This window comes from Vulpes lagopus, chromosome 2 (assembly GCF_018345385.1).
Source record: "Vulpes lagopus strain Blue_001 chromosome 2, ASM1834538v1, whole genome shotgun sequence".
Lineage (NCBI taxonomy): Eukaryota > Metazoa > Chordata > Mammalia > Carnivora > Canidae > Vulpes > Vulpes lagopus.
Genome location: NC_054825.1, coordinates 150,887,365 through 150,913,244, shown reverse-complemented (window position 1 = coordinate 150,913,244; position 25,880 = coordinate 150,887,365). Strand labels below are relative to the sequence as shown.

General features: G+C 41.4%; 2 protein-coding genes across 5 annotated transcripts in view; one reads left to right on the top strand and one right to left on the bottom strand.

The window, feature by feature from the left end:
* ERMP1 (endoplasmic reticulum metallopeptidase 1) overlaps positions 1-4,204 on the top strand; it is a 42,556-nt gene extending 38,352 nt beyond the window's left edge. Inside the window, exons 14-15 of the mRNA XM_041745435.1 lie at positions 1,780-1,943; positions 2,055-4,204. Coding sequence (XP_041601369.1) covers positions 1,780-1,943; positions 2,055-2,219 — 329 coding nt within the window. The 3' untranslated portion in view covers positions 2,220-4,204. The remainder of the gene's footprint in view (positions 1-1,779; positions 1,944-2,054) is intronic.
* A 2,962-nt stretch (positions 4,205-7,166) lies between these two features.
* RIC1 (RIC1 homolog, RAB6A GEF complex partner 1) overlaps positions 7,167-25,880 on the bottom strand; it is a 146,373-nt gene continuing 127,659 nt past the window's right edge. For 3 of the 4 annotated variants that reach the window (XM_041745431.1, XM_041745432.1, XM_041745434.1), the window contains 9 exons: positions 19,531-19,647; positions 18,348-19,076; positions 16,757-16,915; positions 16,533-16,669; positions 14,623-14,909; positions 13,804-13,995; positions 10,413-10,590; positions 10,073-10,261; positions 7,167-9,304 (listed from right to left, as the gene is read on the bottom strand). In XM_041745431.1, coding sequence (XP_041601365.1) covers positions 9,016-9,304; positions 10,073-10,261; positions 10,413-10,590; positions 13,804-13,995; positions 14,623-14,909; positions 16,533-16,669; positions 16,757-16,915; positions 18,348-19,076; positions 19,531-19,647 — 2,277 coding nt within the window. In that variant the 3' untranslated portion in view covers positions 7,167-9,015. The remainder of the gene's footprint in view (positions 9,305-10,072; positions 10,262-10,412; positions 10,591-13,803; positions 13,996-14,622; positions 14,910-16,532; positions 16,670-16,756; positions 16,916-18,347; positions 19,077-19,530; positions 19,648-25,880) is intronic. The other variant, XM_041745433.1, reaches the window with a different exon arrangement.

Genomic DNA, 25,880 nt, shown 5'->3' with positions numbered 1-25,880 from the left:
TTTTTTATTTTTTAAAGATTTTATTTATTTATTCATGAGAGACACAGACTGAGAGAGAGGCAGAGACACAGGCAGAGGGAGAAGCAGACTCCATACAGGGAGCCCAACATGGGACTCAATCCCGGGTCTCTAAGATCTGGCCCTGGGCTGAAGGAGGCACTAAACCTCTGAGCCACCTGGGCTGCACCCCCTCCCACCCAAGTCTTTTAAATTGGTTTTTAAAATCTGCACGTAGAAGACCATTTTGTTTTGTTATTGACAATTTAAGGTTTACTGAATTAATGGTGTTACTTGTAATATTTCAACTTTATAGAACCGATATTTTCTTTATAAGCTACTATTTTATGAATGATTTTTGCTTATTCTGCATGCTGATACTGCAGAATTTATCTTCTAAACTTAGGTATATTTATCCCCATGATCTACTTCACTGACCATTAGTTTTCACGTTTAAATCCTTCTTGTTCAACTGATGTTTCATGTGACAATGGACTTACCAGTGTCTGTCTGCATATCTTTTTGCATCTCCTGTAGTTTTGTTTCATCAGGCAGTTGCTGTCACTTGATGCACAGAATTCACAATTTTGTATCATTCTGAATTAAAGCTTTTAGTATTAAAAAGTGCCTTTTGGGCAGCCTGGGTGGCTCAGCGGTTTAGTGCAGCCTTCGGGCCAGGGCCTAATCCTGGAGACCTGGGATCGAGTCCTGCATCGGGCTCCCTGCATCGAGCCTGCTTCTTCTGCCTGTGTGTCTGTGCACCTCTCTCTCTCTCTCTCTCTCTCTCTCTCTGTCTCTCATGAATAAATAAAATCTTAAAAACAAATAAAAAGTGCCTTTTTACAATGTAATGCATTTGTTTTGAATCCTGTTTAATTTTTTTTTTCTCTGAGATGATTTTTCTTTAAAGATTTTATTTAGAGATATCGAGCAGGGGGCGCAGCAGGCAGAGGGAGGAGCAGGGAGCCCGCTATGGGACTTGACCCCAGGACCCAGAGATCATGACCTAAGCCAAAGGCAGATGCTCAACCACTGAGGCCCCCAGGCTCCCCGAAAGAGTTCTTTTTTATAAACTGTTCACTTGCCTGAAGTACCTTTGTTCATGTTGTTATTTTTATCCTTTCTGAACCTAAGTTTGTTTGTTGAATATGGTAGATGATTGGGTCTGGATTTTAAGCCAACTTGAAATTTTTTTCCTTTTAGTTGATTAGGTCTCTTCACATTTATTTTTATGACTGATGCATTTGTCCTCAGTTTGGTGCTTTATTTGCTATATTCCTTTTTTGTAGGGAAGGTCTTCTTCGCTCTTTAAAAAAATATATTTTCTGGCATTTAGGAAGGTCTATATTTTTGTTTTGATGATGTATGTAACCTTTGACTATCTCAGTTTTTCATGGCCTTGGCTTCACAAGCCTCTACAAGTCTGCTCACTCCGCGTTCTTCTCTCCCGGTCAGTGTTTCAATGTTGGGTGCCTACGACATCCCAGTCTCCTACCACTTTCGTATTGTGGGTGGGTATATTGCAATCCTGTCTATTCCCTTGGTATAGTTTTTGAAGTTTTTTTGGTTATATGAAGCCTATTCCCTAGATTTCTGATAGACTCATGTGCACTAGGTTCTTATATCACTGTAAATTCTTGGCCTTTTCCTGTTGGGCCTCATTGATACCAGGAGTGGAATTGATAATACGGGGCTGTAGTAGGAGGATCTTCAGGGAGACAGGAGGCGAGTCCTTCCTAGCCTGGCTTGGTGGTGAGGTAACGCCTCTTCCTCTCCTTATAGGACCAAGCCACATGTCCTTCTACGTTCGAACCCACAAAGGGTCAACACTTTCTCAGTGGTCTCTTGGCAATGGCACCCCAGTCACAAGTAAAGGCGGGGACTACTTCGTATTTTACTCCCACGGGCTCCGGGCCTCTGCATGGCAGTTCTGGATTGAAGTACAGGTGAGAATTTCCCAGCTTTGCTGCCGTGACTGGTCAGGCTCCGCGGTGGCATCTGGGATCATTATTCTGCCTTCATAGAGCTGGAGAACTAAACTAATTTTTCTCTACCAGGTCTTGGAAGAACGGCCTGAAGGAATGGTCACCGTGGCCATTGCTGCCCACTACCTTTCTGGGAAAGATAAGAAATCCTCCCAGCTGGATGCTCTGAAGGAGAAGTTCCCAGATTGGACATTTCCCTCTGCTTGGGTGTGCACCTACAAGCTCTTTGTGTTTTAATCTTCTGGATGAGCTCTGAGTATATGCCCAGCAGGACACTCCATGTGACACGGTTTCTCCTGGCGTCACAGGGATGCGTGTGAGTTGGTGATTGCTAAAGAGCACACGTTCAGAGAGCTTAGTGGGCTAACACTCCTCAGGGCCAAGCACCCCAATGGTTATGCTGGGGGTAGCAATGCATGGCCTTTTTGACACTTGAAAATGCCAGTTTCCTGGCACTTAAGCACATGTGGGTACTACCACTGCACACGTAAGTCATTTTATATGACCTTAAGGATAAAAGCCAACAAACCACTTCAATCCCCTTAGGATCATGAACGATGTAGAAAGGTACTGTAAGTTAATGAGACAAATGACATTCCCAATTTAAGCCCAAGACCATTTGTTTTGTCAGTGGACGGCTCGGTTTTGTCAGACCTCGGGACTGAACCATAGGTATTAGAAGGCAGTTACCGCAGAGGCCCCAGCCCCCAGTGTGGGAACCTGTGCCGAGCTGGGGACTCTGTCCTTCCCACAAGCGGTCACTGACCAAGGGCCATCTCTGTGATGCTTTCCTGAGTTGCTTTCAAGGCCCAGTCTATACCTTTTCCCTCTTCCACTTTGCCAATTTAAGAGGAGCATTTGTTTAGCCACATGTCCTGCTGGGGCTGGACATTTTATAAATATTCATTTAATAGGAGTGTTGTTATCCAAGGTTGATCCTTCGGGGCATAATTTTTTGATGCACTGACTCCTATGTTTTGTCCAAGTGTGCATCCATCCAGCAGGGCTGGCTTTCCTCGGGCTCCAGGGGGTGCCTGACATGGGAATGAGGCTGCAGTACCTGGAGCCGCTGAGGTGCTTTCCATTCTGCGTGGCTTGGGAGGCGGGTCTCGGCAGGGTCTCTCGGGGCTGTGAGGCTCCGGCAGTGGAAGGGTTTGGGGAGATGAGTGCTTGCTTTTTTCCATTAAGAAATTGAAAAGGTTGAACAGATTAAGCTTAGCAAGCATAGGCCAAAAAGCCACTTAAAAGAAAAGCCATAGTAAAACAGTGGCACCACGTGTGCACCCCAGAAGGAAATCCTTGAAGCTGCTTTTGCTGTGTGTGCGACATGCTTCTGTAATCCTGCTCCGCCACTGCCTTGTCTGTGACCCCCGACCCTGGCTGTCATGTGAAAGGATCGGGGACCTTGTAGGAACTGTTCCTTACCAGTTTCAAGTGTGTCAAGTACCTGCCCCCACCCCGCCCCCCACCTGTCAGGCCTGAATTTGTCAGGTGGTGAATAAGGACTACAGTGTTTGTGGCTTGTATAGAATCAGAGTTGTGGACAAAAAGTAATCTCTAAATGAATTTCAAATGTCCCTGTGGTTAATTTGAGATTTGCCGGGGGGGGGGGGGGCGTCCTAGGCTGAGGAAGGGCATTTTATAAAGAAAGTTACTCATAATTTTTTTTCCCCCTTTGGGAAGAATGTTCTTTTGCCTTTCAGTAATGATCATGGTTTTCTTTTTGCCTTCACATTATTTTCCTTTTGTTTTGGTTTTCAGGATGCTCACTCGTCTCAGGGCATGCTTAGTACTGGGGCAGATTGTTTTGGTACCAGAAAGGGCTGAGGAGTTACATCCCTAATATTCCCGCCTCTGAGGCTGGAGTATCTCATCCTTCATAGCTCACTTATAAAAGGGTCTTTTCAAATTCTAACAAATGCAGTTTTTCCTACAGAATTTAAATGTAAATAGCCCAGTATTGAGCATTCAGTGAAAATGTGAAGAACTGTGATTTTGAAGAAATGCTGGAAATTTACAGACTGTTGCATGAAATATGTGTTTGACATTTTAGCTGATGGCAATGAGCAGGACAGGATGGCTAAGCGTCACCATGAAAGGGTCCCAGCTGCTCACTCAGGAAGCCACAGGAAAAACGCTTGTCTTTACTTCCTTTTCACTGAATTGTTGCCTTATGTTACTGAAATAAACTTTTTAACCTGTTAGTATCTTTAACTGAAAAACCAGATCTTTATGGTTTGTTCTTCTGTATCCCCATCTTTAAAGGGTTATTTAGAATCTACAGAGTCTTTTTAAAAGCCTTTTTAAAAAGCATTTTTAATTGCTTTTAAAAGACATAGATGGCTCAGAAAGGGGGCAGAAGGGTTATGTGAGCAAAGCGCTCAACAAGGAAACACTGGAAAGCTTTTTGTGGAATGAAATAGTGAATCTCACTTTGTTAAATGTCGAGCTTTTTACAATCCTCTCTATTGGCAAAGAAAATTATTGAAGGGTTAATCCAGAAGGATCATGGGGGCAGGAAGAGGACATGGTCTTTCCGCCAGTGGTCCACCACTCACTCCTGTCCACCTGCGGGAGTACGGCCTCTCCCCAGAATAGTTCGGTACACCTCCGCATCATGCACCTTGCCTTCTTGTAGGGCCAATAAAGCCAAAATGCATTTAGGCCTCTTTATTTGGAAATTATCTTCATATATTTTGAATATACCTTGAAGTATATTCATACATATATTTTTATTAATGTACTGATATAATTTTTTAAGTTTGGCTCTATACCATGACCAAGTGGGATTTATTCATGGAATGAAAAGTTGGCTTAACACCTGAAAAATCAATGTAATACACCGTATCAATTGAGTACCTTTATCAGAGTAAGGAAATTCCCACCTATGAAAAAGTCACAGCTAACATCTATGATGAAGCTTTATCCCGAAGGCAGGGCCACTTCTACTGAGTACTGTCCTGAGGCTCTAGCCAGGGCAGTCCGGCAAGAGGCATCCAGATTAGAAAGGACAGATTTATTGAGAAAAGACTAAAGAATCCACAAAAAACTTGTTACAGTTAAAGGGAAACATATACATACGTAAGTTAACACGTGTATTTCCATAACAAGAAAACAGGGAATAAGCCTCACAAAAAGTATAAGATTTTTACACTAGAAACCAACACTGTGAAAGAAATCCCATGTTTGTGGATTGGTTTCATTAATATGGCAGCATTCTCCAAATGGACCCACAAACAACACAACCCCGGCTGGTTTATATGCAGATATTGACAAGCTAATCCTGAAATTCATACGGACATGCAAAGGGCCCATAATAGCCCAAACAGTCTTGGAAAAACAAACTTACAAGTCCCGTGCTCACAACTTCCTACCAAGTAGTAACTGGGACAGTGGGGTATGGATGTTAAGAACAGCAATGGACAGAATACGGCTGACAGTCCACAAATAAATGATTTTTGGCAATTCAGGGAGGGGAAGAAAATGAATCTTTTCAGTGAATTGTGGCGGGACAACTGAATAGCACACAAATGAACAAGGTTACACTCCTCACTTCATACCACACACAAATTTACTCAAAGTGGATTAAAGACCTAAGTAGGAGCTAAAACTGTAATAAACAAAAAGCAAAACTCTTAGAGGAAGACCCAGGCGCCACAACCATGTGTTTAGGCAGTGATTTCTCACATATGCCAGAGTACAAGCAACCAAAGAAAAAGTTGGACTTGACCAAAATGAAAAACGTCCTTACTTCAAAGGAGACTGTCCTGAAAGTCACAAGCTCCTGGACTGAAAAAATATTTGCAAATCATATCCAGTAAAGGTCTAGTATTCAGGATGCATGAAGAACTCCTACAAATCTGTGAAAAGGGCAAAGAATATAGTTTTCTCCAAAGATACACAAATGGCTAAAAACTATGAAAAGACATTAGCCAACCACAAACACGCACACCTGCACCGTGATGACACCGCTTCCTACATAACTCAGATGGCAATAACTAAGCCACAGCCGGTAACCCGTGCTGATGGGAGAACTCGGAGCCCACCTCCCCTGCAACTGGAAGTGTAGACAATGGCACAGGCACTTTGGGATATGGTTAGGCATTTCCTCAAAACATTAACCAGGTACATGACTGAGCATTTTCACTTCTAGAGAGAACCAAAAACTTCTATCCACGTGAATGTTCAGGACAAACAGCGGTAACCATCCAGGTGTCCCTCAACTGGTGAATGGACAGAGGCAGTACATCCATAAAGTGGAACATTATCCAGCCTTAAAAAGGAGTAAGTACTAACGTACGAAGATGAACCTTAAAAATGTCCTGCAAAGTAAAAGAAGCCACAGAGAAAAAGGCACAGGTTAAGGAAACCAGGGAATCAGATTCGCTTGTAATCCCACCTGTTAGAGACGGGGCCCAGTCTCCTCTGTACTTAGATGGACAATTGTATTTGGTGGAAATCATTTTTATTACATTCTGAACATTTTCTGTGTCCTCAAGATGGATTTCCCTTGCAAGCTTCTACAGTCAGGCATATGGGATCCTGCCAACTCTTGATATTCCTATTCTAAATAAATCTAAATTTATTCTAAATTTTAAATCTGTCTGAATCTGTAGTTACTTCATAAGGAAAATTCTAAGAGGTGGAATTACATAATGAAAAGAACGTTTCCGTGGCTTTTAATAAATATACTTTTTGCTGTTAACCTGAGGTGATGAATAAACAAAGTTCATGTAGTGGTTTTATTGCCCTTTACCAAGTAAAAAAATACACATTACAGAAGTAGCAGCAATTTTAATTACAAGCAAAGGTCGACTTTACCCCTCAAAATGACTTCTTGTTTTGGTATCAGCAAATAATTTAAACTTCAAATAGTTATACTGAATACTTAAATTCATTGGTTAAAATTATGGCTTCAACAGTTGATATATGTGAACCAAACAAGGCAAAAATATAAATTAAGAAAAAGTAAAATATATAACAAATTACCAAAAAAAATTTTCTGTAAACCTGCTCATTTTTCTGTCTTGGGGCTGCCCATTTCTATTACCTGAAACACAAGTGCAGAGCAAAGATTCATTCACGGTGTTAACCACAGGAGTTCGGTTACCTACTGGTGCCCTGCTTTTAAGAGTGCAAGATGAACCCAGCAGCACATTCGGAGATTTGAAAGGATCACAGCTGTTTACAATGGTAAATCATTTTATTGACCGTATATTCACACCAAACACAAAAAGAATGCTAGTTCTCCTCCTAATGGCCTAGGACAGGAGGAGTTTCCGGTTCGTTTCTTGCTGGGCTGCATGTACTCACAAGGGAAACATTTTCGTTCTTAAGATTCAAGGAAAGGTGGTTTAAAACAAAGGCTTAAATAAAGTAGCACCAGAAAGACTAGGTACCATCATCACATCCTTCACCCACTTGGGAGTTCTGCTGTGTGAAACTATTGCACTTGTTGTAAAAAGTAAATGATAGTAAATTACCAAATTCAATAATTTAAAACAGTCTGATGAATTCTGAACTAAGCAATTTCAAAATGCTTTTGAGTTTCTCTGCCAGGGAAACCTGGGCTAGGACAACTGTGTCTAGCCATTTACTTTAAAAAGCAAGGGTAGAGGACCAAGTTTTATTTCTAAACTGTAATTGCACTATGAGAAGAGAGGCTTTTTTACATAGTGGTATGAATTTGGTCCACATCAGATACATTGTTATTACAAAAATAAACAAGTTTGTTTTTGTAAAAAATAACATTGCATTCATTTGTTCAAATTGCACAGTACAAACAAGCTATGTAAATTAATACTGATATAAGATAACTGGAAGTACATACAGTGGGTACATGTTTAGTCTGAAGCAATTAAGGAGTATGCAGATAGGTTTTCATAATGTATGAAAACTAAAATTTAAGTCATATCTAGAAATACATAAAATATTTTAAAAGTTACAATGAAGAATGCATTCTTCACATAGTAATTTTTAGTAGCCGTGATAATACAGGATTCAGCAGTCTATTTACATAAAGGTCCATTTTTATTCAATTTACAAAAGCAATAAATAAGAAACTACATTAATTTGCACAAAACCTGTGTCATTTCATGATCAGTGTGACCATTTCTGTTACTGTATGACCAAGCCAATAAACCTGCTTTTTTCTATGAAGACTGCTCCTATTTGGAAAGAAGAGCAAGCCCGGTTTCTATTCCAAGAGTGAGTATAGCCATGCAGAATCCAACATAAAACCTTACAAATTATAATATAAGCCCTAAAAATATGAACAGTGCCTTTGAGTATATTTACATAAGAGTATTCACAAAAAGATACAGTTCTCTGATAAAAAATAGTTTAGTGGTATCTAACAGCATAATTGGTAAGACCCCCAGACTTCTGCCCACACTGATCCAGCAGGCATCAAGCTTGCTAAATAACGCAGGCAGGCTGACTCACAGGTAAACAGCTTCCATCAAGTCAGGACTGGGATTTAATGGGCTAAAAAAGCCAAGGAGCATGTCTCCATCACAACAGCCACATGTTGTGCCAGGGCAGGCATCTGCTCAGGAGGCCCAATTAGGGAGTCCAGTGCTCTTGATCCAAAGGGCCATACCGGTAGCTCAAGTACCTGATGAGCTACAGCAAGCACCTTAGCATTTATTTTTAAAAAGCAATCTGGACACACGCTGAACCAGAAAACATGTAAGAAGCTAGAAGTAGTGAAAAAGTAGGCTCATCTAGGGCAAAACAATCCCTATGGTTTAGGAGCTACCATTCTTTAAGAATAAAACCAAAATATTCTCATGTACAACTGTACAATACTCTTTATTTCCACCGCAGCTTAAAAAAATTTTTTATGAAAAATGATTTGATCTCACATTTTTATGGAGTCAGATTTCTTAGAGGGAAAGAGTTAAAATTTAATAATACCTTACCAGAGTCTCTGAGTTCTCTCCCTGGTTAAATCGTCCAACTAGGTCACAGTGTCCTCAGTTGTACGCTGCCGCTAATTAATACTGCCCGTGGTGATGGCATGCCACTGTTGTTAGGACACAGAACAGTCGTAAGTCCCATCCTGAAAAGATTCCTCCTCCTCTGCTAGGGCTGTGTCGTCCTCTTTCCGGCTGACCAGACTGCTCCCTCCAACCTCGCCCTGGGGGATGCTTCCATGGCCCGAGGAACCCCGGCTCTCCTCTGCCCGGGCACTGGTGTGTTCAGGAGTCTTACCCACAGTTATTGGCTGGAAGGCTTCAGGCTGGACCTGCTCCTCTGTTAGATCACTGAGCTTCTGTACTTGTGGCTTAATGATGTTTAAAAATGGCTTATATCCAGGACTAAATAGAGAGGAAAGGAAATTAGCATTTTATTGCCCCATTCAAAATGTTCCACACTGTTCTGGATTAACTGCTACTAAACACGAACATAGTGAGGTCTCCATGCTAGATGATGTGGGGAGGACAGGGGGCACAGAATCAGAAGGAAAGGCTTCCTAGGATCCTGGCCAGGACAGCGGTTCCACTCCTGGTGTGCAGTGTAGGTCTTACATTTCTGAACTCTAGGAGCAAGGACTGACATTCTTTGTCCAATGGTATTAGAATTAAAAAACCTTCACAGAGTAAATCTTTCCTGAGTGAATTTGGCAACTGAGGAAAAAACTAGATCCAAGTAAGGGAAAACCCAAATCCACACATGATTGGTGACAAAGGGCTAGAACCCAAGGCTCTTCACTTCTATCTAAGTAACTCTTACTTTGGGCTTGCTGGTAACTGCTATGGACTGTTAAATTCACACATGCCTAAAGTCTTTAATCTTTTCAAGCAGATATTTTCAGGTTATTATTACCAGCAATTCTACAGAACTACAGACCTCAAGTTCCAGTCTAATTCTAAGATCATCTGTACTGTGTTCATTTGCCTATATGGCCAGACATAGGATGAGGACTAAAGACAGAAGAAGGGAACATGCGAAAGCATTTTTATTTCTACCAACCTAAAAAATCTCCAGAAAAGTGAACCAGAACTAAACCTTCCTGAGAAAGGATAGGACTCGGCTGAGGATGGCCTAGGTACCAAGGTCACAAGCTGAAGGAGCTGTGCGCTTACCAATCTGTAGAGGCCCATCGGTCTACAGCATGCAGCCCCGTCCTTATGTTCCGTAACATCTCTCCATCTACCTCTGAAGACTGGGTGATCACTAAAATCTGGTTGATTATTGAGGATTCTCTAAGAATCAGGCCTATGACAATGCACCAGTCCAGACATCCCGCCTCCATGAAGATGTGTAGCAAGTATCTGTATGTAAGTAGAAACAGAACAAGCGACGCTAAGAAGGCGCTAGTGCTGCAGAGAAGGCCAGTCGTTATCAGGAAAGTAGTCCCTGTTCCCTATTTGCCAAAATATCCTGAGGAGGCATCCTGTACTTCCAGGATGCTGAGGAACTCACCGAAGCTGGACCTGGGACTTGTGAGGCCCCTTACTCGCCAACTCCATGGAGATGTGCTCCAGCTCTGACGGAGTCAGACTGAGCGTGGAGAAGTTTTCATCCACCATCGTCCAGTCTCCATCCACCACGGAGCTACTTTCTGTCAAGTCAGTGGCTGAGCCAATACTGCACTCGTCACCTGATGAAGATGTGCCACAAGTTACCTACTAGCTTCATGTAGAAAATATGCTTCATTTTAACTATTAGCCGCTTCTCACATGTTGATTTCAGCTCAGAATTTTGAAACCCTAACATTATATCAACTGATAAAATTCCCATGTTACATTCACAGTTGTAACTATTTAAAAAAAAATCATTAGAGAGAGAATCAGACATTATGTGCCTTTGGATGGAAAAACACACTACCTATGTAGTAGTTTTGCCTGCCTTCAAAAAAATCTAGCTAGAATTTGATGAGGTCTTTTTTTTTTTTTAAGATTTTATTTATTCAAGAGAGAGAGGCAGAGACACAGGCAGAGGGAGAAGCAGGCTCCCTGTAGGGAGCCTGATGCAGGACTCCATTCCAGGACCCCAGGGATCACGACCTGAGCCAAAGGCAGATGCCCAACCGTGGAGCCACCCAGGTGCCCCTGATCTGGTCTTTAAATTCAATTACTAATTTACAACAAATACAGAAGTGTTAAACCATGAAGATGCAATCACCAAAATGCACATTTTGAGAAAATCATGGAGGCAAGTCTCATCCATGACTAAACTGCAAGGGGTACAAAAAAAAAAAAAAAAAGAAAGAAAAAGATGGGGTAGGGGACATCTGGGTTGGCCCAGCTGGTTAAGCATCTCACTCAGTTCTGGCTCATGTTGTGATCCTGAGGTCATGAGATCAAGCCCTGTGTTGGGCCCTACACTCAGCACAAAGTCTGCTTGAGACTTTCTTTTCTCTTCCTCTTGCTCCTTCCTCCCCTCCACGTGCTAAAATAAATAAATCTTAAAAAAAAAAAAAAGGGAGGGGACCAATCATTTTTTTGAAGATGACAATGTGTGAACTTTATCTGGATCTTGGTCCTAACCATAAAAAAATTTATGACACTATGAAACAATTGGAATTTGAATACTTACTGGATATTTGATAAGTCAAGGAATTACTGTTAAATTTTTAGAGTGATATAAATGGAGTTACAGAGTTGTTTTTTTTTTTTTTTTAAGAGCCCTTTTAAAGATACATACTGAAATGTTCACAGATAAAACATATCATGTCTTGGATTTGGTTTAATAATATAGGAAAGGAAAAAAAAAATAATATAGGAAAGGATCACATAAATTTGGTCATGAGTTGGTAAATAAGTAGCTAAATGAGTAGATGAGTAGCTAAAGCTACTCATAAGTAAATGAGTAGCTAAAGCTAGGTAACAGATACATGGGGGGGTAGGAGCAAGGGTTCCATACTACTATTATCTCTAATTTTTAAGTATATTGGAAATGATTTCTTTAAATAGAGTTTTCTTTAAAAAAAAAAAAAAAGGCAGTGACATTACCTTGTATCTCTTAGGATGGCTACTATAAAAACAAAACAAAACAAAACAAAAAACCCAGCTTGTAAATGTTGGCAGTATGTCAAGAAACTGGAACCCTTTGTCAATGTTGGTAGATTGATAGTTCCTCAAAAAATTAAAGAATAACCCTATGATCTGGCATTTCCACTTTTGGGTATATACCCAAAAGAATTGAGAGCAGCATCCTGAAAAGCTATCTGAACTCCCATGTTTGCTGCAGCATTATTCACAGTAAACAAAGGTAGAAGCAACCAAATGTTCATCAATTCTTCAGAATGTCTGCAAGTTTGATGTGCGGCGCCTCTCACGGAGCCAGTTCCTGCTCTTGACCAATAAGTTTAAGGATGCTCGGAGCATCCTGAAGGAGTACAGGGGCCACCCCACCCTGCAGGTCTCCCTGTACCGATACTGGAGACACTCCCCGAACATCAACTGCTTGTTACAGGTCTGCGGTGTGGTCACTACCTGGGCTCTCCTGGCGCTTCTCCTCGGAAGACCTGGCCCCTGAGTGCAGCCTGCAGCCCCTGTCCTATCTCTGCACCAACCTGGGACAGCCAGCCAGTTTTTTTTTCTTTGTGGGTTTTGTTTGTATAAATCATATTTTACGTGTAGACCGATCTGTGAGGTCCTTATGAGAAGCTTTGTTTTGAATGTGAAATACTGTAATGATCATCAACGATAAAGAAATCCTTAGATGTGGCAAAAAAAAAAAAAAAAAAAAGGATGGATAAACAAAATGTGATATATATACACACACAATGGAATACCATTCAGCTTTAAACAGGAGGTAAATTCCCACACATGCTGCAACAGGCATGAACTCTGAGAACATGAGTTCTGTGAAATAAGCTTGAGTCACAGGAAGACAAATACTGTATGATTCCACTTATATGAGGTTCTCCAGTAGTCCAATTCACAGAGACAGGAAATAGAACAGTGGCTGCGAGGACTGGGGAGGTTGGGTGGGGGAGCTCTTATTTCATGGGTACAGAATTTTAGCTCAGCAAGACAGAGTTCTGGAGGTGGGCTGCACAGCAATGTGAATGTACTGGACCCTATTGAACTTGACACTTAAAAATGGTTAGAATGGTCCATATTATGTATATCTTCCACAATTTAAACAAAACTGATGGCAGCTGTAAGCTTCTCCATGTAGCAGCAGCTCCAGAAACAGCGATGAGAGACTGAAAATCCAACCCCGAGCAAGAGCTCAGCCAGGAAGGAAACTACAGACAAGTAGACTAACTGCTTCTTCCACTCCTGTAACTGCCGAAGCCTCAGCACCATGAACCACCATAAAGCTCTTCACCAGTGACTCCACTAATACTGTGAGAGCAGAGACTGGCTCTCAGTTTTTGGTAGAGGGCCAGAAAGTAATCTAGGCTTTGAAGACTAAGAGGCAAAAGGAAGAATATTATGTAGGAACTTATAAGAGGACAGGAAAATCCTATAAATTAATAAAACAAGAAACAGAAGAAATTAAGTACCATTTTTTTATGATCCATGTGTACTTATGAGAAGAATGGTATTCTTTCCAGAGAGATAAGTTTGGTTACTTCAAGTTCAGTTAGTGTTTCTGTATCATCAAAATCAAGTGTGAAGTTTCATCTATCATCACTGGTCTGTAGTGAGATTTTACCTATTTCATTCATGTAAATACAGCGAAGTCTAGTTAAGGCCAGTGTGGCCTTGTTCTAGAAACTATCCACCTCTCTAGCAGATTCTAATGACTAATCCTCAAGGACATTATCTTGAAAGACTGAAGCTCTATTTCTGAAGTGCTAGAGCACAAGAACCTCCAAAGGAACTAAGGAAAAGTTAGGATTTAAAATGACATTTACCTTTATTAGATAAAGGTGACAGGAAGGCGTCTTGCATCTGTGGTCCATGCGATGAGGCCGTGTCAATCTCATGATGGGTGGGGCCGATGTTGCCAAGCCAGCTCTGACTTCGTTGTACATTAGAGACACCCGTGTCTATCTCAAGGTTTAAAAAAGGGTCTGCTGATTGGGACTTTAACAGCTGCTCTCCTACTGCAAAGGCAGGCCCCCAAACAAGAAAGTGGGAATTCAAAAGATGCACGCACCACTGTTCCCAACTCAGTCATTTCAGCTTCTTTCCCCACTACCCGTGGACACTGAAAGTTCAAAGCCAATGAAACCGCATCATCCCCCCACGAACCAGGCAATCGGGGCTGGAACCAAGGGGATGCCTGTGTAATACCATCTGACAGTCAACACACATCATCAGGTCTCTTATGAGCACTAAACAATTTATTCTGTTCATCTTTTAAGTGCTTTTCCTTGGTTCTTATGAGATGAAGTTTCCAAATGCTACAATAAATTAGGTGTTTGTTTGGATTTTCATAATAGTCATGAGAACAGTCTTCTTTCAAAGATCTGGACTAAAAATTAATTTTTCTTTCATCAAAATAGTTTCACTTTGTCTTCTCCTAGATTAGAAGATGGCCCAAACTCTCAAAGATGCATTCTTACCACTTCTCTGGAATGTCCTATCAGATAAATCACAACTTAGCTTACTCTGAATTCTATGACTAATCAATTTCAAAACTTCCCACAAGAGCAGTGTGGTAGCTCCTCTATTCAGCCAACTTTCACCTTGTTGATAATCTGAGACTGAATGAGACAAGCCCACATTACCTGTTCGGTATCTTCCATTCTTGAAAGGAGAGCTGAGAGAGGAGGCTGGGATGATGGGCAGAGGCCACAGGAAATCTTTGTGGAGTCTCTTCAGAGCCAGCACAAAGTTGTCCACCCGTGCGGCCCGCGTGCGCTCCTTGCACAGCCAACTAATTAGCTCAAAGCCCAGCTGGGCAGCAAAGCAGCCGAGGTCCTTCAGCCGGACTTCTTCCAGGAGACGCCGAGCATGTCTCCAGAGCATCATATCAATATACATGTTCTCAGCACAGTCACTGTCTTTGCTCCACCTGTAAGGAGGAGCAAAGGAAAGCTACAGAAAGTGTTCCTGGATGACTTCACACAGTTGTACACAGCAGCCCTGATAATGCTGAGGAGGAGGTAAGAGGCCCAAGATGGAGTCTGGACTGAATGAAGACAGAGCACCTGGACTTTCCTCAAGATACCATGAGCTGCTGAACAATACCTAGAACACAGCAGGCTCTTAGAACATACTCACAGAATGGAAATATGGAAGAGGAAAAGAGAGGAGATGGACAAAGCCAAACCAGTAGAAGGGTGGTGACTGGCTGAAGGTAAAAAAGGGAGCAAATAATGCTGTTATCTGAAGAGCCCAGTGAAAAGAGGTGAGGAGATCAAATGAAAGAAACTCAAAAGAGAGACATAAAGTGAAATGAAGTCTGTCCATGGGAGTGGGAGATAAGGACACAGAAACATACAACTGATGCTTAAAAAGTTTTTAACTTGGCTGTACATAGTCTACCATCCCTTACCCATATGGGCTGCTGTGGCCTGACTGGTTTGGGAACTGGGTGATGTGGTGCCTTCAGTGAGTGCCGGATGACTGTCTGGATTCAAATCTTGGCTCTGCCACTCACTACTTGTGAGCTTACTTTCTGGGCTTCTATTTCTTCACCCACAGCACGTGGGTAACAACAGTGTCTACCCTTACAGGTTGGTAAGGATGAAAAGACATACACGTGTAAATGCTTAGAGCCATGCCTGGCACATACTGAGCATTTAATATGTATCAGCCAGTAATTACGTTCTTCGAGGGTAAGGCTGAGAAGCTGCTGCTTGCCTGGCAATCATAACATCTCGTGGTTGCATTTAACTTGTATACAGCCCATGACTGTGTGTGGAGATGTTGAGAGTAAGGGTGGTATAAATAGCTATGATAAGAAATAGTAGTCAAATATCACGATAGGAAATGTTCAGTAAGTTCTCACTAGGTATCAAGCACTGTCCTAACAATGAACACAATATAAAAGAAAGGATTAGGAGAGAGAAAAGACAAGAGAGAACATGTAACAAAACAGAGAAAGGACCACAGGGACCTCACAAACCAGAGGAAATTCTATTTTATAATGTTTAGTATGGGCTCATAGTAACTGCCCAGGAGACAATAACCCATCTGTGGGTGATGTAGGCTTCTGTCTTCAAGACACACTTCCTCTTGGCTCTCCCACTGTTTAAAGACTTCTCCAGTAAAGAGAGTCACAGGAGAGTCAAGTACATGGGGACTAAATTTTATGTTTTTGTCATGAGGTAGAGCTGGAAAGAAAGGTAAAACTATGGACTATAAGAAGGCTTTTGGATTATGTGCAGATTTAATTATCTTCCTTTTTATTCTGGTCCTCTACTATCAGGGTAACTTGAAATTAGCTACCTTCAGAATGGGTACACAAGACCTACTCTAGGACAAGGGACAGAAACTCTTCAAAGAGTAACAAAGCGAACTTTGGAGGACAGAAGAAGGGAAGCATTTTGTGTGATCTCCAAGCTTTTTGGAAATGGAAAAATGAATTGCCTTTGATCAAATGACTGTTCATAAGATCCAATTTAACAAACTGCCCTGAAATGCAAGTGTCACAGAATGCCCTAAAAGCAGGAATGGCTCATTATTCTTTTACCTTTTTCCAGAAGGACCAGATGGCATACTCAGTGTTTTCTGTAAGCTGAATTTACTAGCAGGAACATTTTCAGCTGACTGGGATAAACTGATGCTTCGATTCCTGAAGAACTCAAATCCACCACTTGAACTGGGTTCCTAAGATTACACATGATGTGTGGTACAGTTAGAGAAGATACCATGCAGGTGGATGGCCTAGAGAGGCTGTGCAATTCTGCAACCAACCTGAGCTGTAGGCGTGGATGGAGGGGTCTCTGATTCTCCAGAGCCAATGGCTTTAAGGAATCGAATCATGTGTCGACACAGGTCCCATTTGCCTTGTTCCAGGGCTGTGTTGAATAGAAGGGTGGCATGTTGCCTACTAACTGCTGGGACTTCCATATTCTACAGAAACAACCAAAGACAAGCATTCCTTTTATACGGTGATTTGGGAAGCATGAGCAATTCTTTATCTCTATGATTTCTATACCAGAGAAGGAATGCAGCTACACCTCTATAGGGGAATGTTTAATAGAAGAATAAAAGGATCAATAAAAAGTACTTACACACACAAAGTATCATGCAAGGAAAAGTGAGGAAAACACTCTGCTGGTGTACTATAAATTAGGATTTTCTGAACTCCTGCTACACTTCAGATACCTTGATTAAACCTGACCCATATTCTCTTTCCTGGTTCCCAGCAACTCTGCAAAGTGGTTATGCCATTCCTATTTTACAGATGAGGAAACAGAGTTCAGTCACTTGCGGAAGACCAGCAGAAAAGCAAGAACACAAATCTAGTTTTGCCGGGCTCCAAAAGGCTCAGGTCTGCCTCCTGTGTGTTTTTTGTGGCTGTGATGAAAGTATTCCTGGCTCTGGGCAACAGGAGGTAGAACTGCTACACAAAGAGTCCTAATTCTTTCACAGACTTAACCACATCGCTGGCCTTGGCCTTCAGGCGAAAGGCACCTGGTAGTATAAGTTAAACTGTAATTATGATCTGTTGATGCACAGCAATGCTGGAATTGATACAGAGACAGTGTCCAGTCTCACTGCTGGGCAGATCACTCAAAGTCTAAAGAGTGACCTAAAACAAAAAACAGCAGCATGTATTTTGTTTCTATTTTTATCATTCTGTGGCTTTTTTAGACTAGCCAAGGAATTACAGACTTTCAGGGCCAGTCCACTCTGCCTTGGCTTGACTACTTCCTCTGATTTCTATCAGCTGTCTTGAAGCTTATAAGCTGACAAGAAGTGTGATTTGGCAGAGTTTAAACCCAGTCTATGGCTATCTTCTTATATCAATGAAAACAACTTTGCAGTCATTTGAAAGAACTGCCAAGTGCAGCCTATCACATCTGTATCAGACTGATAAGAACAACAACTATCAAGCCCTTTTGTCAAATACATAATGACACAAATTTTCAGGAGTCTCAAAGAACCATGTGCAGTGAGAGAGATCACTGTGGCAGGCCTGAGTTTTGTCAGCTTGCAATGGGGACCCCACCATCAGGAGTTCTGCTAAGATGACCCAGGCTTTACCCAGAGCCCCTTGGCACTTGTGCATTAGGAGGAGACAAATCTATCACTGTGAGAGACTCGGACAGAGAGTTCAAATTAGCTATTAGCTCAAACCTACTAATATTCAAAATAATTCTGTATTACTGCATGTCCTATGCAATATGTTCATTTTATTGTATATATTATACTACACAGAATAGAAACCCAGACTGTACGGATCCTTTGAACACACTCACAGTGCCAACACAAGACAGAGTCCCCGCCTCTCAGTTTAAGCTCACTAATTCCTGCACCTTCCTAAGAAGAGAACTGTTACCTGTAAGATAATAAGGTAAGAGGCAGCTGTGTCCAAATCCTGAGCCATCAAGCATTCCTCAAACAAGTCCTTGGGGTTTCCAACAGCTGCAAAAAGGTAATTCCACAGGGCATATTCAGTCTTCCGTGCACAGTGAACAACCGTCTGCAGGAAGAGGGGGAACTCGGTGATAAATTTCGCCACAGTGGGAAGCAGAGGGTCGGGAATGGGTTCCCGTGAGGTAGCTTCTTCTTCCAGCACTTCGTGGAGCATGAGCTCCAGCACATGAGGGAAGTAAGGGAGAGTGGCACAGGACTGGGCTAAGAGCAAGGCCTGCTCCCCAAGGTTCCTGACCAGCAGCTGACGTAGAATGTGGTGGAGGTAGATCTGAGAGGTTCTCTCCACAACACAGTAAGGGAACAGCACCTCCAGCTGCTCCCGAGCACTGTTCCGAGCATACAGAGAATCATAGAGTAAAGTGTCATTGACAGCACCAAGGACTAATGCGTCTTCAAACAGAACAGCCAGGGGGTAAATATTGATGTGGAAAGGCAGCATGATCCGCTGGGACAAGAAGGAGTGGGGTTTGCGGTGATCCCTTGGGAAGAGAGGCAGCCAGACTTTCATGCCTGCCCCTCCACAGCTCAGCCAGAGAGCCTCCAGAAGGTGACGCTTTTGTTTATTTGCTCGACACGTCGTCCAGACATTTTCAACAGACTGGGCCAGGACAACGGGAGGACAAAACGGCAGCTGGAGAAGCAAAGACAAGGAGTTGTTTTTCCTATTAAATCTGTATATTCTGAAGTTCCTCTGCATTAATCTCTTAAGTCTTTCAAAATGATAGCACAGCTTCTTTTGAGAAAGTTAGGGGACTCTATAATTAGAGTTAAGAATAGTACTCTGCCTTTCAAAGTATGTGTATTTACATCTAAAAAAAAGACAAAACAAAAAAAACCCACAAACTTCACCAACATATCCTACTTTCCCATTAGAATTAGCAAATAATAATGCCCAAGCAATAACACCTGAAGTATGGAACATTGTGTGATTGTTTCAGGATGTTCTTACCCTTCACAGTCTTATACCTAGAGGCTTAAAGACTAATATATACTTTTCCAGTTTCCAAGTCACAAGATAATACTCTCCTCTTAAATTATTTTATTCCTTTATCTTTAATGGTCTACACGACTTGAATTTTACTCACCAGTTTCCTTTGGTTAGGGTTACTGTCCTTCTCCCGGATCTGAGGGCCCGATCTGTCCCTCTGCATCATGATGAGCTGTCCTGCGAGGTTGAGCATTATGCTCTCTGCATCACGAGCCTGAAAGAAAAATTGGATTTAAGCAAATATATATGTTTTCAGCATTTCCTCCCAAATCCATATGGTTTACAGGTGAGACCACCAACAATGTTTACTGTGTACCACGTACAGCCATTCTGTCAGGTGATGTGGAGAACAAGCTGCTTTCTGGATAGGGTAGAACGTGCTTTACCACAATGCAATGAATGAGCAGTACAAGTGAACAAACGATTGAGGGCAGAGCTGAATTATCCTGATAAAACTAGGAGAACTTCAGAAGTCATAAAGATGAGAGATCCCTTCAGTGACCTGCTGGCATAGCTACAGAAGCTTAAAGGGTGAGGTAGGCCTCCAAGGATTAGGACATATAGGAGGAAGGAAAAGGGTGGGTTCTCCAGTTGAAGACCATCAGTGTAAATGATACTGAGAGGAACATTTCTTCTGGGAAAGTGTGAACAATCGGACTAGATTAAGACTATCATGAGAAAAATGCTGGATGGTATCAGACCTTCAAGGAGAGACTGGAAAGCCAGGTTTAAAAAGGGGGGGCGGGGGGCAGGAAATAAGCCACTACTTATGGTTCCTGAATAAGGAAGTCATTAAAAATTCTGAGTTATTCAGAATGGCTTACTCAGGAGAGGCAGACATCACAGGTGTTGACTTCAGGCATGAGTGAAATAATCTGTCTTCATTATGGAAAATTACACCCAAATCCTAAAGTAGAGAGCCTAACATGACTCCCCATTAAACCCTCTCAACCTGGCCCAACATGGCAGAGCACTGTTTTAAAGTGAATCTCAGGAAGTCTTTTGTCACTTGTAAAGAAGAAGAGCATCTGGATTTACAAAAACAAAAACACAACTGACAGGTGCCTGAGTCGAGAGAGGCATGAAGAGAAGTGAACTGAAGGTGATTTTGGAGTACTGCCTGTACCCAGGCTGGGTGCTAGAGAAGGTGAGGTTACCACTGACAAGTTACAGGAGAAGTTAAGGAAAACTAAGCAGTTCTATTTCACTGCTCGCTGTATTTGAAAGTCTTAAGACTTTCACGTAAAAACATTGTGAGAGAGGACTAAAGACGAACATGCCAGAATCAAAGTGAGGTTGGGAAGCTGAAGAAAACAGACGTGCTTTCTGAAGCAACGTCTGCAGGGCCGAAGGCGAGCTTCTGAAGGCACAAAGGGCATCAGCAGAGCAGACTGTCATATAAACTGAGGAGGAAAGAATGATTACTCAGAAGCTGCGGGAAGGTGTTGCAGTGTGAGGCTTGCTGGCAAGCTGAATTTATTAAGCTGTCATCATTATTCAGGGTTCAGTCAGGAAAACAGCAGCCATCCTACACATTCTGTTTGCAAATCAGTTACACAAAATGCTCTTCTGGACTGCCCTGCAGAAACCATTAGAACTGTATATAAGAAATGGCAAGAGGGTCCCAAAGATTCATGGATCTTACCATTCATTTTTGTGTTAGACCATATCCAGGGAGGTAATAAGGGTAATAAAATTTAAAAAGAGAAAGAAAAAGATAAAAATCACAAAATCTCCAAGCAACTGTCATAAAGCCCAAGAACTTTACTTGGATAGAAGTCTTTGGCTCCCCAGTTAGCACATAATGACATGAAAAGTAAAGATCTACCTCCCCACAGCACATGAGAAACAACATAGAACTTCGAGGTAAAGATGAAGAATGGGAATAATACACTGTGTGGTAACTAAGAACTGGATGGCACAGGACAGAGAAAACATGAACATGCAAACTGAGAGTCAGAACAGAGTGCCTGGGGTCTGGTGCAGAGACACTCCACAAACCCTTCCAGTGACTTTCAGAGCAGCTCAGTCAAGTCACTGCAGCAAGGACTTGGGGTACAATAACCACTGGCAGGTGTGAAAATGGGGAATTTCACTACATTTGATGCGATCTCTCATTACACAAACAAACCCACTTCTCTTTCCTTCAGTTGCATCCATGCATTCAACACTTTCCATCAGGACTACAGCATGGAGAACAGGGGAGTTCCACAGCACCTTCCAGCATTTTTTTTTTTTTTTAAGATTTTAATTATTTATTAGAGACAGGGGTGGGGGCAGAGAGAGAGAGAGAGAGAGAAAGAGGCAGAGACACAGGCAGAGGGAGAAGCAGGCTCCATGCAGGGAGCCTGATGTGGGACTCAATCCCAGGTCTCCAGGATCATGCCCTGGGCTGAAGGCAGCACTAAACTGCTAAGCCACCGGGGCTGCCCCCCCTTCCAGCATTTTTAATGAGCTTTTCAAGAACTTAAAAGCAGGGACTACCTATATCCCCAAAATGCTAAATTTGAAAGAATCAAACATACCTTCTCTAACAAAATCCCTAGTAGTAGATGATTTTTTTTTTAGATGATTCTTATTACAAGTTGCAGAGACAAGGCACCCAGTCTCATGAGGGAGGCCATCTTACTGTTAAACAGTTTCCATTCTTAAGGTTTTTAAAAAAACCTTTATGAAATCAGGACTTGCCTTGCTGTAGCAATCATGGATGGTCTTCCCTCAGTGCAAGACGCCATCCATTTATTTATTACATAAATTATAGTTTGTTTCCCTCTCTGATTTCATCTTATTTTTCCCTCCCTTCCCCTATGTTCCTCTGTTTTGTTTCTTAAATTCCACATATGAGTGAAATCATATGGTATTTGTCTTTCTCTGACTTATTTCGCTCAACATAATATTCTCTAGTTCCATCCACATTGTTGCAAATGGTAAAATTTCGATGGTTGAGTAATACTCAATTGTTTATGTGTATGTATGCATATATGTACATATACATACACATATATATGTATACACACACACACACACACACACACACACACCTCTTCTCTATCCATTCATCAATTGATGAGCATCTGAGCTCTTTCCCTATTTTACCTAGTGTGGATATTGCTGCTATGAACACTGGGGTGCACCTGCCCCTTTGAATCTGTATGTTTGTATCCTTTGGATAAATACCTAGTAATGCAATTGCTGGGTCACAGGATAGGTCTATTTTTAACTTTTTGAGGAACCGCCATACTGTTTTCCAGAGTGGCTGCACCAGTTTGCATTCCTACCAACATCTGTTGTTTCCTGTGTTGTTAATTTTAGCCATTTTGACGGGTGGGTTGTATCTCATTGTGATATTGATCCATATTTCCCTGATGTCGAATGATGCACAGCATCTTTTCATGTGTCAGCCATATAGATGTCTTCTTTGGAGAAGTGTTTATTCATATCTTTTGCCCATTTCTTAACTGCATTATTTGTTTTTTGGGTATTGAGTTGAAGTTCTTTAGAGATTTTAGATACTCTTTATCCAATATGTCATTTGCAAATACCTTTTTTGTTCCATTGGCTACCTTTTAGCTTTGTTGTTTCCTTTGCTGTGCGGAAGATTTATCATCTTGATGAAGTCCCAATAGTTCATTTTTGCTTTTGTTTCCTGTGCCTTTAGAGATGTGTCTAGCAAAAAGTTGCTACAGTCAAGGTCTAAGAGGTTGCTGCCTGCTTTCCCCTCTAGGATATTGATGGATTCCTGTCTCACACTCAGGGCTTTGATTCATTTTGAATTCATTTTCATGTATGGTTTAAGAAAGTAGTCTAGTTTCATTATTCTATATGTGGCTGTACTATTTTCCCAACATCATTTGTTAAAGAGACTGTCTTTTCCACTTTTTAAAAAATTTTTTGAAAGATTTTATTTATTTATTCATGAGAGACACACAGAGAGAGAGCAGGAATACAGGCAGAGGGAGAAGCAGGCTCCCTCTGGGGAGCCTGATGCAGAACTCGATCCCAGACCCCGGGAGCTAAAGGCAGATGGTCAACCACTAAGCCACCCAGGTGTCCCGAGACTGTCTTTTTTCCATTGGATATTCTGTCCTGTTTTCTTGAAGATTAGTTGACCACACAGTTTTGGGTTCATTTCTGGGTTCTCTATTCTGTTCCACTGATCTATGTGTCTTTGTGCCAGCACCGCATTGTCTTAATGATTACAGCTTTGTAATAGGGCTTGAGGTCCATAATTGTGATGCCTCCCACTTTGTTTTTCTTTTTCAACATTACTTTGGCTATTCGGAGTCTATTCTGGTTCCATACAAATTTTAGGATTGTTTATTCCAGCTCTGTGAAAAATGCTGGCGTTATTTTGATAAGAATTGCAATGAATGTGTAGATTGTTTTAGGTAGTATAGGCATTTTAACAATATTTGTTCTTCCAATCCAAGAGAATTGAATGTTTTTCCATTTGTGTCCTCTTCAGTTTCTTTCATGAGCGTTCTATAGTTTCTGGCATACATATCTTTTACCTCTTCGATTAGGTTTATTCCTAGGTATCTTATGATTTTTGGTGCTATTGTGAATGGGATCGATTCCTTGATTTCTCTTTCTGCTGCTTCACTATCGGTGTACAGAAATGCAACAGATTTCTCTACATTGATTTTTATATCCTGTGACTCTGCTGAATTCCTGTATAAATTCTAGCAATTTTTTGGTGGACTCTTAGGTTTCCTACATTGAGTGTTACAGAAGTCCTAGCCTCAGCCATTAGACAACAAAAAGAAATAAAAGGCATCCAAATCGGCAAGGAAGAAGTCAAACCACCACTCGTCACAGTCAACTTACTTCTTAATCTGCTCTTTACCACATTTGCTCTCTCCTTTTTGTGAAAAGCTTTTACTTTTTAAATCCCAGTATAGTTAACATGTAGTATTATATTAGTTTCAGGTGGTGTACAATACAGTGATTCAACACTTCCATATAACACTTGGTACTCATCTTAAGTGCATTCCTTCATCCCCATCACATATTTCCCCCACCCCCACACCCACTCACCTCCCCACTGGTGACCATCAGTTTGTTCTCTACAGTTAGAGTCTGTTTCTTGATTTGTCTTTTTCCTTTACCCATTTGTTTGGTTTCTTAAATTCTACATATGAATGAAATCATATGGTATTTGTCTTTCTCTGGCTTATTTCACTTAGGATTATACTCTCTAGATCCATCCATGTCATTGCAAATGAAAGTATTTCATTCTTTTTATTTTTAAAGATTTTATTGATCTGAGTGAGCGCAAATGAACATGACGTGGGGAGGGGCAGGCAGAGAAGGGAAAGCAGACACTCACTGAGCAGGGAGCCTGACATGGGACTCGATCCCAGAACCCTGGGATCAGGACCTAAGCCAAAGACAGATGCTTAACTGTCCGAGCCACCCAGGCGCCCCATTTGTAATATTCCACATGTATATATACCACATATTTATCCATTCATCTATCAATGGATACTTGGGCTGTTTCCCTAATTTGGCTATTGTAAACAATGCTGCAATAAATATAGGGGTGTAGGTGTCCCGCTGAATTAGTGTTTTCGTATTTTGGGGGGTAAGTACCCAGTACTGTGATTACTGATCAGTGGATAGTTCTATCTTTAACTTTTTGAAGAACCTCCATCCTGTCTTCCACAGTGGCATGCTCACCAGCAGTACAAGAGGGTTCCTTTTTCTCCATATTTTGCCAAAACTTGCTGTTTGTGTTTTAGCCATTCAGGTGTGAGGTGGTATCTCACTGTAGTTTTGATATGCATTTCCCTGATGATGAGTGATGTTGAGCATTTTTCACATGTCTACTTGAAAGGACTTCTTAAAATGCGGTACCCAGTACTACTGGTGCCACTGACTGCCTACTGTATCTGGGATATACAGGAGACAATTTATTTTCCCTAATATGAAAACTTCAAACATGAAAGAGAAAACTTCAAAGTAAAGAGAATAGTACAATAAGCCTTCATATCCCCATCAATCAAATTCACAATTATTCAAGGTTTTGCCACATTTGCTCCATCTGTCCCTTTTTTCATTTATTTTGCTGAAGTATTTTATTATTTTTTTTAAAGATTTATTTTTAAGAGTCACCTGCCCCACTGACTAAGCCAGCCAGGTGTTCCTACCAAAGTATTTTAAAGGAAGATACTGTGCCGTTTTACCTCTATACTATGCAACCCTAAAGTCCGTGGATATTTGGTTACATAATCACAATGCCAGTACCATATCTAATAAGATCTACAGTTATTCCTTAATGTTACCTCTCAGTGCGTATCCAGTATCTCTAATTGCTTTAAAAGTGTCTTTTTATAGCCAGTTTGAATCAGGATACAAATGAACTTAAACACTGCATTTAGTTGTTATGGCTCTAAAGAATTATTTATAAGTCTCCCCTTATTTTTCTTGCAAACCCCCACATTACTG